The following is a 12,133-nucleotide window of genomic DNA, read 5'->3' on the forward strand; positions in this document are numbered from 1 at the left end:
ATGTAGCTCTGCATATTCCTATTCATAATCTGATCGTTTAAACTGTTGCAGAACTCTTAATATTATGTTAAATTGTTTTAGGCAGTTGAATTTTACAATGGACAGAATAAACTTAAAAACAGGGGACAGAATAAACTTAAAAACAGGTCTATAGGTCTAAAGTACACATTTAAAACCGCACTATAACTTTTCTGGTGAACCCCTGATGAGAAAAGTTCCATTTTGCACCTCTAACACATTTTCTAAACAGTTTTCATTGCGCCCCAGAGCCTCCAGATGCCGCCCTCCTCTGGACTCCCCTCCCCATCTCTCTCTGGTCGCTGTGGGTCTGTCTCTTCACTAACCTGCGCTTACTTCTGCTTCTGGATCTAAACATTTTTGCGATGGCGGAGGACAGTGAATCCGCGGCCAGTCAGCAGAGTCTGGAGCTGGATGACCAGGACACCTGCGGCATAGACGGGGATAACGAGGAGGAGAATGAGCATATGCAGGGGTGAGGATGGCTGCGCTGGGAAATGCTGCAGCTCCGTGTTTTGCTCCTGTTTGCGCCCTGTGTGTTTATGTGAGTGGCGAAGGCTAGCACTGGAGCTAACGCTAACCGATCCGCTACAAACAGCCAGCATCTCTGTTACAAACACGCTGTCCTCACCTGATTATAGAATTTTGCCTGAGTTAGTTTGCATAATTTTCATCGCCGTGTATGACATCTTTATAAAGTGTTTTTTTCAAAGACTGTAAGCTCTAAAATGGGCAACATGACAAGGATGCGGTCAGATGCTAACGCAGCGCTAGCTCAGCTGTCAGGCGTTGCTATGGCAGCTAGCTTTAGCTTCTTTAGGGATGCACATGTCAAAAAGACGAGGACAAATGTTAGTTGTCAAGGTGATCATTCAATATCCCTCTAAATTATGATTCAAGCTATCCAGATTTATTCAAAATACCCAAAGAAATCAAATTGTTTACTTGGATTACGAGGACTGTCTCACTAAAACGCTACAATGAGGAGAACTATAAGGGTGCTGACTGGTACCAACTGTATTATACAGTTTAAGGTACACTCAGGGTGACCAAACGTCCGCATTTGCCCGGGACAGTCCCAGTTTTGAGCCCTGTGTCCCCTCTCCCAGCAGATTTATCCCAAACCACTGATTCATCCTAGTTTTGTACAATAAATGTCCCAGATGTCCCCGTTTTTTTACCCATCTGATCCCTGCTAATAGTAAAAGGGGGAGTATATTGTCATTTGTTAAGCTAAAATACAGAAAACTGTGCTTGAAAATGAGCATAAGGCAAAAAATGCCTCAACAGAAGTCCCTCAGATTTTAATGTTGAAAATCTGGTCAATTTAGGAACAGTTTTAAGGTTGTCTGAATCTTGATCCTTATTCAGTGTGACTGGCGCAACCTGTCAAAATAACCAGAATATATCATACACCTAATGCAGAATACTGTCACTTGTAGTGTCAGAGTTCTCGCTTCACTTTACACATGAATTGATTGTACTAAACGCAAACACACAAGAAGTAAAATTCACCAGCTAAGGTAGCCCTAACTCAAGACTCAAGTCTAGCTCAAGATGCGGAGATGGGCTGCTTCTGGCAAGTTGTGCATTGAAGGATGGATCAAATGCAGGGGACAAATATGGGAACAATAAAGTGTGCCCGAACTTTATTAATATGAAACTTTTGCCAGTCAAGCGTAAATTGCCACAAACCAAATGCTCCAAGTGTCTTTTTTAAAATCCATGTGTCTTTCTTGTAGGAGTCCAGGGGGAGATGTGGGAGCCAAGAGGAAGAAGAAGAAACAGAAGAGAAAGAAAGAGAAACCAGGATCAGGTGGTGCCAAGTCTGACTCTGCCTCCGACTCGCAGGACATAAAGGTAAATGTGGACAGTTTAGTGATGATTTAATGATAAGTTCTGTCTGTTTTCACATATGGACACACAAAACATCAAAACTGGGAATAAACAAGAACTAAACCTAAGACTAGACAAGGACTAATTCAGGACTTGAACAGGACCCAACCAGCCAGGACAAATGTAAACACATCTCATAGTTTTTGTGCACCAGACCTGGAAACCAACAACTTTAAATATGCATTACCTAATTTTTATGTATTTTTTGTTTTATATCAGTATACCTTATCAAGCTTTGGATGCAATCAGTCTTAATGTATTTGTGCAGAACCCAGGCTTGCCTATTCAGAAGTTACAGGACATCCAAAGAGCGATGGAGCTGTTGTCCTGCCAGGGCCCAGCCAAGAGCATAGACGATGCAGCAAAGCACAAATACCAGTTTTGGGACACTCAACCAGTGCCCAAATTAAGTGAGTAGTTTATAGTTTTTTCTTTTAGCTACAAAATCAAACTTTTATCATTTTTTTCAGTTATGCTTGAGGGTTGCGAAACAATAACGTAATTTATACTGTATGTTTACATAACAACTTTTGCCTTCACAGACGAGGTTGTAACGAGTCACGGCCCTATTGAAGCTGATAAAGAGAACATAAGACAGGAGCCATATTCTTTACCTCAAGGTTTCATGTGGGACACTCTGGACCTTAGCAATGCAGATGTGGTATGTTTTATTTCAGTGGGATGTGTTTGTGGTTTGTTTTGTTATAAATTAATTTACATTTCTTTTTCAGTTGAAGGAATTGTATACACTCCTAAATGAAAACTATGTAGAAGACGATGATAACATGTTCAGATTTGATTACTCACCAAACTTTCTAAAATGGTAAGCACTAGGACTGCAACTAATATTTATATAAGTAGTCAACATTTTTAACCAGATAAAAGGTTGAAATACGGTGGCTGAAGGGTTCTAGACAAGACAAATAAGTGTATTAATTAAAATATACAATTAGTTGATTGTTTCTTGACATTTTGACTTAATGTCACAATCTTGGTTATAAAACATATTTTGTCATGTGTTTTAAAGCTTGTAAAGTCCAGACACTTATCAAAAATAATCGTGACTAGTCGACTATTAAAATCATAATTGCATTCTGATATTTGCAATTGTTGTAAACTGTGATTGTTACTCTGGGTGTTGTCAGGGCTCTGCGTCCCCCTGGCTGGTTGCCTCAGTGGCATTGTGGAGTCAGAGTCTCCTCAAACAAGAAGCTGGTCGGCTTCATTAGTGCCATTCCTGCAGATGTCCGAATCTATGACACGTGAGCATCAACTGTTACATAGGCCTGCCATAATAATTACTATATCAAATTTGATAAACAAAAGCTACAACAATACTTTTAGGCCCAATATTATTTTAATAAGTATGTAACTCATTCAAGATATTATAGGTAGGTACTAAGACTAAAGTGCCAATTATTTATTCATTTATTTATTTATTTATCATGCTTATTATTATAGTTATCATTTTTAGAAAAGGGTTCCTGAGATTAACCTGCGTTAGGATTATTGTGTCAGTGGTCTAGTGGAGTTTCCATTATCGTTTATGTTTTCTCAGCAGTATATCACACTTCAGAATGTGTTCATACCAGGCCTACAGTTGCACTTGGCTGCTTTTATGTTTAACACAAATAAGCTTTGTATGTTTTTACAGACTGAAGAGGATGGTTGAGATCAACTTCCTATGTGTGCATAAAAAGCTACGATCGAAGCGTGTGGCTCCAGTGTTGATCAGAGAGATAACGCGGCGTGTGAACCTTGAGGGCATATTTCAGGCTGTGTACACAGCAGGAGTAGTGCTGCCTAAGCCTGTGTCCACATGCAGGTGGGCTGCTTATAACATCTGTATTACATATTTCTGACTCTAACCAGGTCTGTTTTATGCAGGTATTGGCATCGCTCTTTAAACCCTAGAAAACTTGTAGAAGTGAAATTTTCTCATCTGAGCAGAAACATGACTTTGCAAAGGACCATGAAACTCTACAGATTACCAGATGTAAATAACTTTTTTAAAATATCACAAATAAAACAGAACATTTCTTTACATTGAAAAAATGTGTCTGACAGAGCATTAAGACTGCGGGCTTACGGCCGATGGAGAAGCGCGACATCCGTCAGGTGACGGAGCTTCTACAAAAGTATCTAAAGCGTTTTCAGTTGGCTCCGTCGATGGGAGAGGAGGAGGTGACTCACTGGTTCTTTCCTCAGGACAACATCATTGACACATTTGTAGTAGAGGTATTTTAAACACTTATTTTCACTCAAACTTAAATATTAAAGTTATAATCTTGTTCTTATTTCAAACATGTGATCTGTCACATTTAGGGTCCAGATGGTATTTTGACAGATTTTGTTAGTTTCTACACACTGCCCTCTACAGTGATGCATCACCCGCTGCATAGGAGCCTGAAGGCGGCGTACTCTTTCTACAACGTTCACACTCAAACTCCACTTCTCGATTTAATGAACGATGCACTCATCCTTGCAAAAATGGTAAAATCACAAAGTTTTAAAACATGTCTCTGTCACCTTTATGTATGTGTAGTAATTTATGTTTTCTTTTTACAGAAAGGTTTTGATGTATTCAATGCTTTGGATCTAATGGAAAACAAGGTGTTCTTGGAGAAGCTGAAGTTTGGCATAGGAGATGGGAATCTGCAGTATTACCTCTACAACTGGAGATGCCCTTCAATGGACCCTGATAAGGTCAGTCAGTACACTTAGGTCATTTTCACACTGCCACTGAGTAGGTTGATGTAAAAGAGCATTCACTCCAAGAGCGGGGCGCTTGGGCCGCTGTGAATGTGACAGTCATATTCTGGACCACAGTAAATGGCCACTCCAATAGTGCTTGAAACAGAAGATCTCAGAGTGGATCCACTCGTACTCTGGAGCGGGGTAAATGGTGTGAACGTGGCTGACCTCAGGCCAACGTATGCTGACCTCACTGTTTGGAACAGGGTAAAAAGCACTCATGTATATTTGTATGGGTGCTGCAGAACTGCTGTTTGTCACGTTTGCCTGATGAGGCAGTTTGGATCAGCCAAATGTCTCCTCCTGCGTCTGTCTGTGCAGGTGAGTCTGGGTCTGTCTTTGTGTTGTTTTCTCTGTTGTTACCAGCACACATAGTCCGCACTGTACGTTTAGCCGAAGGTGAAAGAAAAGCCCGCTGCATATAGCAGCAGGGAAGTGAGCATATACGTGCATATTCACAGGGCTCTATCTGATCCAATAAGAAATTGGGCGATCAGCTAATGGCCTCATGTGGCTCATGGTGCGTGTTTCGGGTGAATGATGGCCAGTGCATGTGAACAACATCGAACCTAAAGTAAATAGAACTAAATCTACTGTGCACTGGGGTTGGTCCACAGAGCACAGTAACGTGTGAAAACAATCTTAGACATTTGTGTATGTTTTGGTCAAATAAATGTGAGGATTAACACGTGTGATATTGTGTGTTGTTTTTAGGTTGGCCTTGTCCTTCAGTAGAGCCTCTCCATGACTTAAAGGGATGCAGTGATACAGAGGTGGGCTGCGAGGCTGTGATATTCTGTCTGAAAACACAGGTACCTGAATGAGACAGAGCTCTGCAGTGACACTGGCCTGGTGATGGCCGCTCTTGGCATGTTTAAGATCAACTGGACATCATGCTAAACCTGATTCTCATACACACTGCTCCAGACATGCTCCATTTTAATGTACCCAAGGGGCCTTCACATTGTGTTTTTCTTTACTGCAACAAACTCATTGCAAGGAAAAAAGGGTTTGGTTAAACTGATAATACATGAACTGTATTTAGTTATATTTGGCTGCTGAGTATTCCCTGTGCAGCTCTGTACACTCAATTTAAATGTGTCTCCTGTTTGCCATGTTTGACTGGTGCTGAGTCTTGGGAATTAGATCCTAAAAATGTTACTGAAGTTTATATGGGTACTTCAACTATTACAAAACAATAGTTCTCATTACACATTTACAAATGCTTTTAATTACTTACAGTTGGCTCTTCTGTAAGTCCAATTATATTTATACTTTTATGAGAAGGAGATTCATGTGAAAGGATAAAAAGTGTACACCTTAAGTATTCACTTACATGGTCACACAATTAAGATAGTGAATGTAAAGCATTGCTAAAGCACAATTTTGAGCGTTCCTTTATTTTAACTGTTAAACTGTTCACCTATAAACTTGTTTCTATGGTACACAATACAATAGTTTTAACTTGAACAGGTACAATGCTAATTTAAATAAGCTACTTCAAATAAAAAATGGGTTTAAGGTAATGTTTGTTTGAAATCATATTTCAAACATGACAGTGGGAAAAATAATTGCATATAATTTAAATAGCCATGTTGATCAAATGGCTGGATGAAAGATCATAGGGGCCGTTTGTAGTGTACAGTTTTTCAATACATACTATGGTAAAAATTTGCATCTGCTTAACTGTTACAAGCCTTTTTTGCTCCAATACTGATCATTATTAATTACTTGAAACTTATCCCAAAATGGATAATTGCATCAATTTACAATGTTTTGAGGGTCTTGTTTTAATGACCTGATAGTTTAAAATGGTATTATGTGCCCAAGTTACATTCTGTTTGTTTTATACCTTCTTATCAGTATTTTATTTAGGATTGGACACTGAGCAGAAGATACACCCCCCACAGTGTTTAAATGTTTGTTTTTTTCATGTATGTGTGGCCTTTTGGATTTCTTCTTTTCTTTGTTATTTTGTGTTTTGCGGTTATTATTTTTTTGTTAATATTTTATGTTAAAAGCTGTGGTCCTAATAATTACTGAAGCCAGGATTCACAAACTCAAGCAATGTCCTGATATTTCCCTGATAATCCAATTTGCCTCTAGACAGATGTTGCCTGCAGTGGATTGAATGAATTTTGAGCATGTGTTTTGCTACAGTTATGTTGCTAGCCACACCCTTTAGTAAAATCTCACCCGAAGTACCTGCCTTAGTTATTTAAATAATTACAAGTAGGGGATATAGTGTTCAAATGACAACATACAACTTTGACTGAAAATATTTTTATTCAGATCCATTGCAAGCTGTGAAAACACTGAAGACTCTGTACCAGCATCATCCTGATGTGTCCCCATGAAAATCAATGTCACATGAGCTAAACCAGCATGGATATTTGATTGAATAAACTCATTTTGGGTAACACTTTTTTTTATTTCTGATTAATTCAAAAGAAAGATGATTATTTATGAAATGTAACAAAAGACACAACTGGTCCAAGTTAAATAGTTTTTTAAAAAAAATTTAATCTGTTATGAGGATTTATTCCGCTTTCCTCCAGACCAGACAATCTTGGTGTTTTTTGTTTTTGCCCACTGGGCCACTTTAGAAGTAAGAAGTGACCTGGGGCCTATTCACAAATGAACAGAACTGCATTATATTGACTGTATGGCCCTCAAAAGGCCACAGCCCCATGTTTACGCAGAATCTCTGAAAAAAATCTAAGTCTAAAAAGACACATTCTTGATTGTATCCCTGTATTATAGTTTTTTGGATTTGCTTATCTTTTCTTTTCTCTTTTTATGAGGGTTTGGCATTATTTTCTTGACTTTGAGAGGCAGCAGCGTGCATACGTCCTGAGGTAGAGGCTCAGCATCACTTTCCTCTAGTGTTCTTTTGAGTCCTCTCTTCTCTCCAGCCTCTCCCTCCTTCGTGTCCGACGGTCTCTCTGTGGGGGCTGCGCCCTGTAGCCAAGCCGCTCTCTGCGCGGGGACCCGGGGCGTGATGGCCTCTATCACGTCCGTGAAGAGCAGAGTCTGACCCTCCAGGGCTCTCTTGAAGCCCAGAGCCAGGACACTTTTGAGCCCCAGCGGCTCGCGCACAGTGGCACTGAGCAGCGGCACCTGGCACGCGGGCACGGCCCTGCTCGCGCTCAGAGAGACCAGGTGCTCCGTCATGTGTTTCGGTTTGGCAGATTTACACACGAGCACAAGCTGTAGTTCATTTCTCTCCAGAGCTCGGGTCACTTCGTTTATGCCAATTGCCAGCTGTCGCCTGGCGGACACATCTGTCCAGCCGTTTGTGGGGGTCTCCGTGTCTCCTTGACTCGTTTCTTCGGGGGTCGCTGGTGCAGCCGCCTTCTTTTTTCTCCACGGTCGAAACACTTTGTCCTCTTTCTTCTGAATCCCCGAGGACACGAGCTTGTCTTTGACAGTCTTCAGGATGAAATTCATGTCCTCTTGGGACAGGGGGTTCCACTGGACTGAAAACGGGGACGTGAAGTACGCTTTAGACTGAATGAACTTTTTCGCCTCCTTCTTTGGAGGTTTCTTTGGAGTGGCCATTGCTGCAAAAAAACACATATTTGAAACTCTGGGTTATTTAAAAAATATTTAAGAGCCTTACGTTTCGCGCCTGCCTTACCGTGTTATTGATGACAACTCTGCACTTTAGATATTTTATCTATTTTCATCTGGCCTCCAGCCTCACGCGCACCGCACTGGAAGCCGCCATCTTGAACCACGTATTTACGCGACTATAGCGACCTCTTGCGTTGTGGCGCTGGATTGTTGGGAAATGGAGAACTGAAAATTGGCGTTAAAATTGTTTTCTTCAGTTCAGTTGTAGGTAATTTACTGAGTATTGTCGTGTAATTGTGCAGCGACATTTGTCAGGTCTGTCCTATTGTTTAGCCAGTATCTGTGACAGCAGTGCCTTCTAAGGTCATTTGGGGTTCGCTCTTTTTATGCTTTATGACACAGGGGTTACTATAAATAAATATATCTTAAATTGTTACAATCTAATTTCAAAATAAAAGATAATGCTTTCGGATCTATTAGTATTATTTTATAGATTTTCCACGTCTCTCTGCATCGTCTGGCTCCATTATAAATGCAGTCAGAGACGCTGGACGGACGTAAGCGCGTGTGAGAGCAGCCAATCCGCTGTCAACTGTTCCCAGGACCCACCTAGACGCTCTCCTATTGGTTTATAATGTTGCACTGCTGCATCAGCTGTGGTGCACTTACATCCAGACTAAAGAGCTGCCTGCAGAGGGTGTAAACATCAGTGACCGCTATCTGAATATCGGAATCCAATAAAATGTCTCATCAGGTAAGATATTTCGTGTTTTTTTCATTTAATTTCTTTAATTTCTATGCGTGTTTGTCCTTAATGTAAGATCTTTAAAGTCTAACGTGAACAAATCAAAAAAGCCTACCCTATTCACTCGCCTGTTATAATAATGTATTCTGCACTGTCACTGTTACTCTCTTGTTACTGTCCCTGTAATACAGTCGTGTTGTGTAAAGTTATAACCTATATTTTAAATTGTATTAATGGGTTGTCAGTTTGCTGTTATTCCCGGGTTTCAGAAATATTTTGATGGCTTTTCCCAAAATACATTTTGTTTTAAACTGTTAATTGCTTCAGCACTTTATCATCATTCTGAATCCTTTATTGGACTAGCCTATAAATGTCCAGATTCACATTGACGGTTATGAAGCCAGTCAGATTGGTTGGTTTCATACTTTTCTCCTGTGCAGTGCCCCAGATCTTTTGTGAAGTTGATTATTCCAGTTGGTACAAAGTACTGGACTGGACTGAATAAGGGGCCATTGTTTAAGGCCTGGCCCAGCTACTCACAGTGACTTCAATGTTATGCACAGATTTCTTAATCAGCTATTTAATATGCCAAGGAAAGGCTAGTGATAATTCAAAAAGTAATTAAATAGCCATAGCATGCATTTTCATAGGCTACTGGTTTTAAATCACGATATAAGCACAACTGAACCCATGTGTCAAAGTGCTAAAAATATAAAATTACGATCGTCTACAGTAACATTCATAGATTCAAACGTGATAAAATCTCTGTATACAAATTTTTTATGAAATCTTTAATAAAAAATCCTATTGGCTACAACCTTTAATTCAGGGGTGTCTAAACTATAGCAAAATGCAGCCCTTGGATCAATTTTTATTTCCCCTCCATCCTCCTACTGAACAGTACTGCAAATTGAAATAATTCCTTATCAACGCTATATGTTTCTGTATTTGTTTTATATGTGGCCCTCTGTAAAACACCTATGAATGTAATTATTTTTGTCTCACAGGCAGAATTTTCAAAGATGGCTGATGATGTGAAGAAGGTGAAGACAAGGCCCACAGACCAGGAGCTGCTGGACCTGTACGGCCTTTATAAGCAGTCTATTGCGGGAGACGTAAACATTGGTATGGTCCTATGTTACGCAAAACTGATTCTTGTGAGCTTTAAGCCATGTTATAATGTTGTTACCTCCTCAAAAACATACCTGGAGTTGTGTTTTGTTTCATATACACATGTTCGGGTAATCCTTTGTTAGTCTGTCTGCATCTCGAAAGCTCAAAGTGCTCAGTTCCACCTTGTGATGTAATTTAGTGGTAGTTTTCAAGTTAACAGCTATATTTTACCTTTTGTTCAGTTGAGATTGGCAAATCCAGAGCTGAAATTATCCAACTGATTCTAGTGAAGGTGTGTGGAGTTTAAAAACACAGTGAAGTCCTTCCTTTATTACCATATGACACCACAAGGTGGAACGGAGAGTGACTGAAACAAAACACAGCTCCAGGTCTGTTTGTGATGAGACAACATTATAACATAGACCAGACAATCGTGTAACATGGGACCCTTAAGCTCAAAATTCCTCCATGTTTTAGAAAAGCCTGGAATGACCGACTTAAAAGGGAAAGCCAAATGGGATGCCTGGAACTCCCGGAAAGGTAAAAAAAAAATTCAACAAAGATGCCCCTCATTGTTCTCCTAATTTCAGTGGTGTTTTTGTCAAAGTTATCAAATTCATTTTTCTTTCTCTTTCTCCCATCTCTCTTTACTCTTTCTCCCTCTCTTTCTTTTTCTTCCTTCATCCCCACCCTCTCTCTGTCTCTATCTCCCCCACACTCTCTCCTTCCCTCTCTTTTACTCTCTCTCTCTGTCTCTATAATTTTCAGGAATGTCCAAGGATGATGCCATGTCCGCCTACATTACTTTGGCTAAAGAAGTCATTGGAAAATACGGCATGTAATCATTTGAAGTATTCCCTTCTATTTATGGAGACACGGTAAAATCACTATGCACTAATGAATCACATAATAAAATGTGACACCAGTTCTTTTTTGTAGAAACTAATCTACAAGTTACTATGAAAAAAGTTATCTGAACAGTTCATGTTTCTTTGTTACATTTATGGGAAAAAATGTCAGTAAAAGTAGCCTGTAACAACAGTACAGCAATAAATACATAAAAAGTACAGCACAGTACAGTAATAAATGTGTAAAAATACAGATGATCTTTTCCTGTGGTTAATTTGATGATGAGCACTTTATATTAGAGAATAGCAAAATGGAAACAATGAATGAGTCTTGATGCGTTTGTGTTTAAAGTAGGATGATCACATCTACAAGTTTAAGGTACACGTTATTGTCCCCATAAGCAAATTTGTCTTCTGCATTTGGCCCATTCTTCAATACCACTGTGGCGAACTGTCAAGAGTAGTAAGCTCCACAAAGAGATCAGGACCACCTTAGCTTGAGGATTTTGCGCTACATGTTTTTAAAGAAGTAGACAAAGTGGTTCCCCCCCAAAAGAAAAGGCTTCTACATCATTGAGAAGAACGACAGTGCTCACTGGATCTGAGGCTGAGTTAAGTAGTCTCCCAGGTGCTCTCCGGGTTTGTGGGCAAAATTGAAATTATTATTATTATTACTATTATTTTGTTTAATGAGCCCATTCCTACTGAACTTTAGTCAGGCTGTTGCTCTCCTTTCATAAATGAGTGGTAATGTAGTAATGAGGCTGTTACAACTTTTATCACAATATTACAACTGTTAGGGATCAAGAGTGAAGTTCTCTCGCTCCCTCTCTCTCTAACGCTCTCTCTCTAAATCTCTTTCTAACTCTCTAACACTCTCTTTCTCTAGTTCTCTCTCTCTCTCCCTCTACTTCTCTTCTCTCTATAACTCTCTCTTCAGCGGCTGGTCCTGCAGTTGTTTGAAGGATACATATAAGTGATAACACAGGTGCACTGTTCATGGAAATGATACACTTTGAAAATGCCTCATGTTCTAATGTTGATGATTTGTTGAACTCTGTGACCTCGAGTGTAATGTCTTTTTTAGCACTTTGAATCACTTTATATACAAACTGTGCTATACAAATAAACTTGCCTCGCCTAGTTCTCTCTCACTGTCTCTCTCTGTAGTTCTCTCTCTAAC

At 39.7% G+C, this 12,133-nt stretch overlaps 3 protein-coding genes across 3 annotated transcripts; 2 read left to right on the forward strand and 1 right to left on the reverse strand.

Moving 5' to 3' along the window:
- Positions 1-304: 304 nt before the first annotated feature.
- On the forward strand, positions 305-7,088 carry nmt2 (N-myristoyltransferase 2). The gene is made up of 12 exons (XM_033980361.2): positions 305-493; positions 1,761-1,878; positions 2,183-2,324; positions 2,457-2,575; positions 2,646-2,737; positions 3,060-3,176; positions 3,569-3,739; positions 3,802-3,910; positions 3,982-4,152; positions 4,240-4,407; positions 4,483-4,620; positions 5,383-7,088. Exons 1-12 carry the CDS (start codon positions 384-386, stop codon positions 5,401-5,403), a joined length of 1,476 nt encoding a protein of 491 aa, XP_033836252.1. The 5' UTR covers positions 305-383; the 3' UTR covers positions 5,404-7,088.
- On the reverse strand, positions 6,936-8,408 carry rpp38 (ribonuclease P/MRP 38 subunit). Its single transcript, XM_033980362.2, has 2 exons — positions 8,309-8,408; positions 6,936-8,231 (listed from the first exon to the last, which is right to left on the reverse strand). Exon 2 carries the CDS (start codon positions 8,227-8,229, stop codon positions 7,426-7,428), a length of 804 nt encoding a protein of 267 aa, XP_033836253.1. The 5' UTR covers positions 8,230-8,231; positions 8,309-8,408; the 3' UTR covers positions 6,936-7,425.
- A 484-nt stretch (positions 8,409-8,892) lies between these two features.
- acbd7 (acyl-CoA binding domain containing 7) lies at positions 8,893-12,041 on the forward strand. The gene is made up of 4 exons (XM_033980364.2): positions 8,893-8,998; positions 9,997-10,114; positions 10,580-10,642; positions 10,871-12,041. The coding sequence occupies exons 1-4, from the start codon at positions 8,987-8,989 to the stop codon at positions 10,942-10,944; spliced, it is 267 nt and encodes an 88-aa protein (XP_033836255.1). The 5' UTR covers positions 8,893-8,986; the 3' UTR covers positions 10,945-12,041.
- The last annotated feature ends 92 nt before the right edge of the window (positions 12,042-12,133 follow it).

Source organism: Periophthalmus magnuspinnatus, chromosome 16 (assembly GCF_009829125.3).
Source record: "Periophthalmus magnuspinnatus isolate fPerMag1 chromosome 16, fPerMag1.2.pri, whole genome shotgun sequence".
Taxonomy (NCBI): Eukaryota; Metazoa; Chordata; class Actinopteri; order Gobiiformes; family Gobiidae; genus Periophthalmus; species Periophthalmus magnuspinnatus.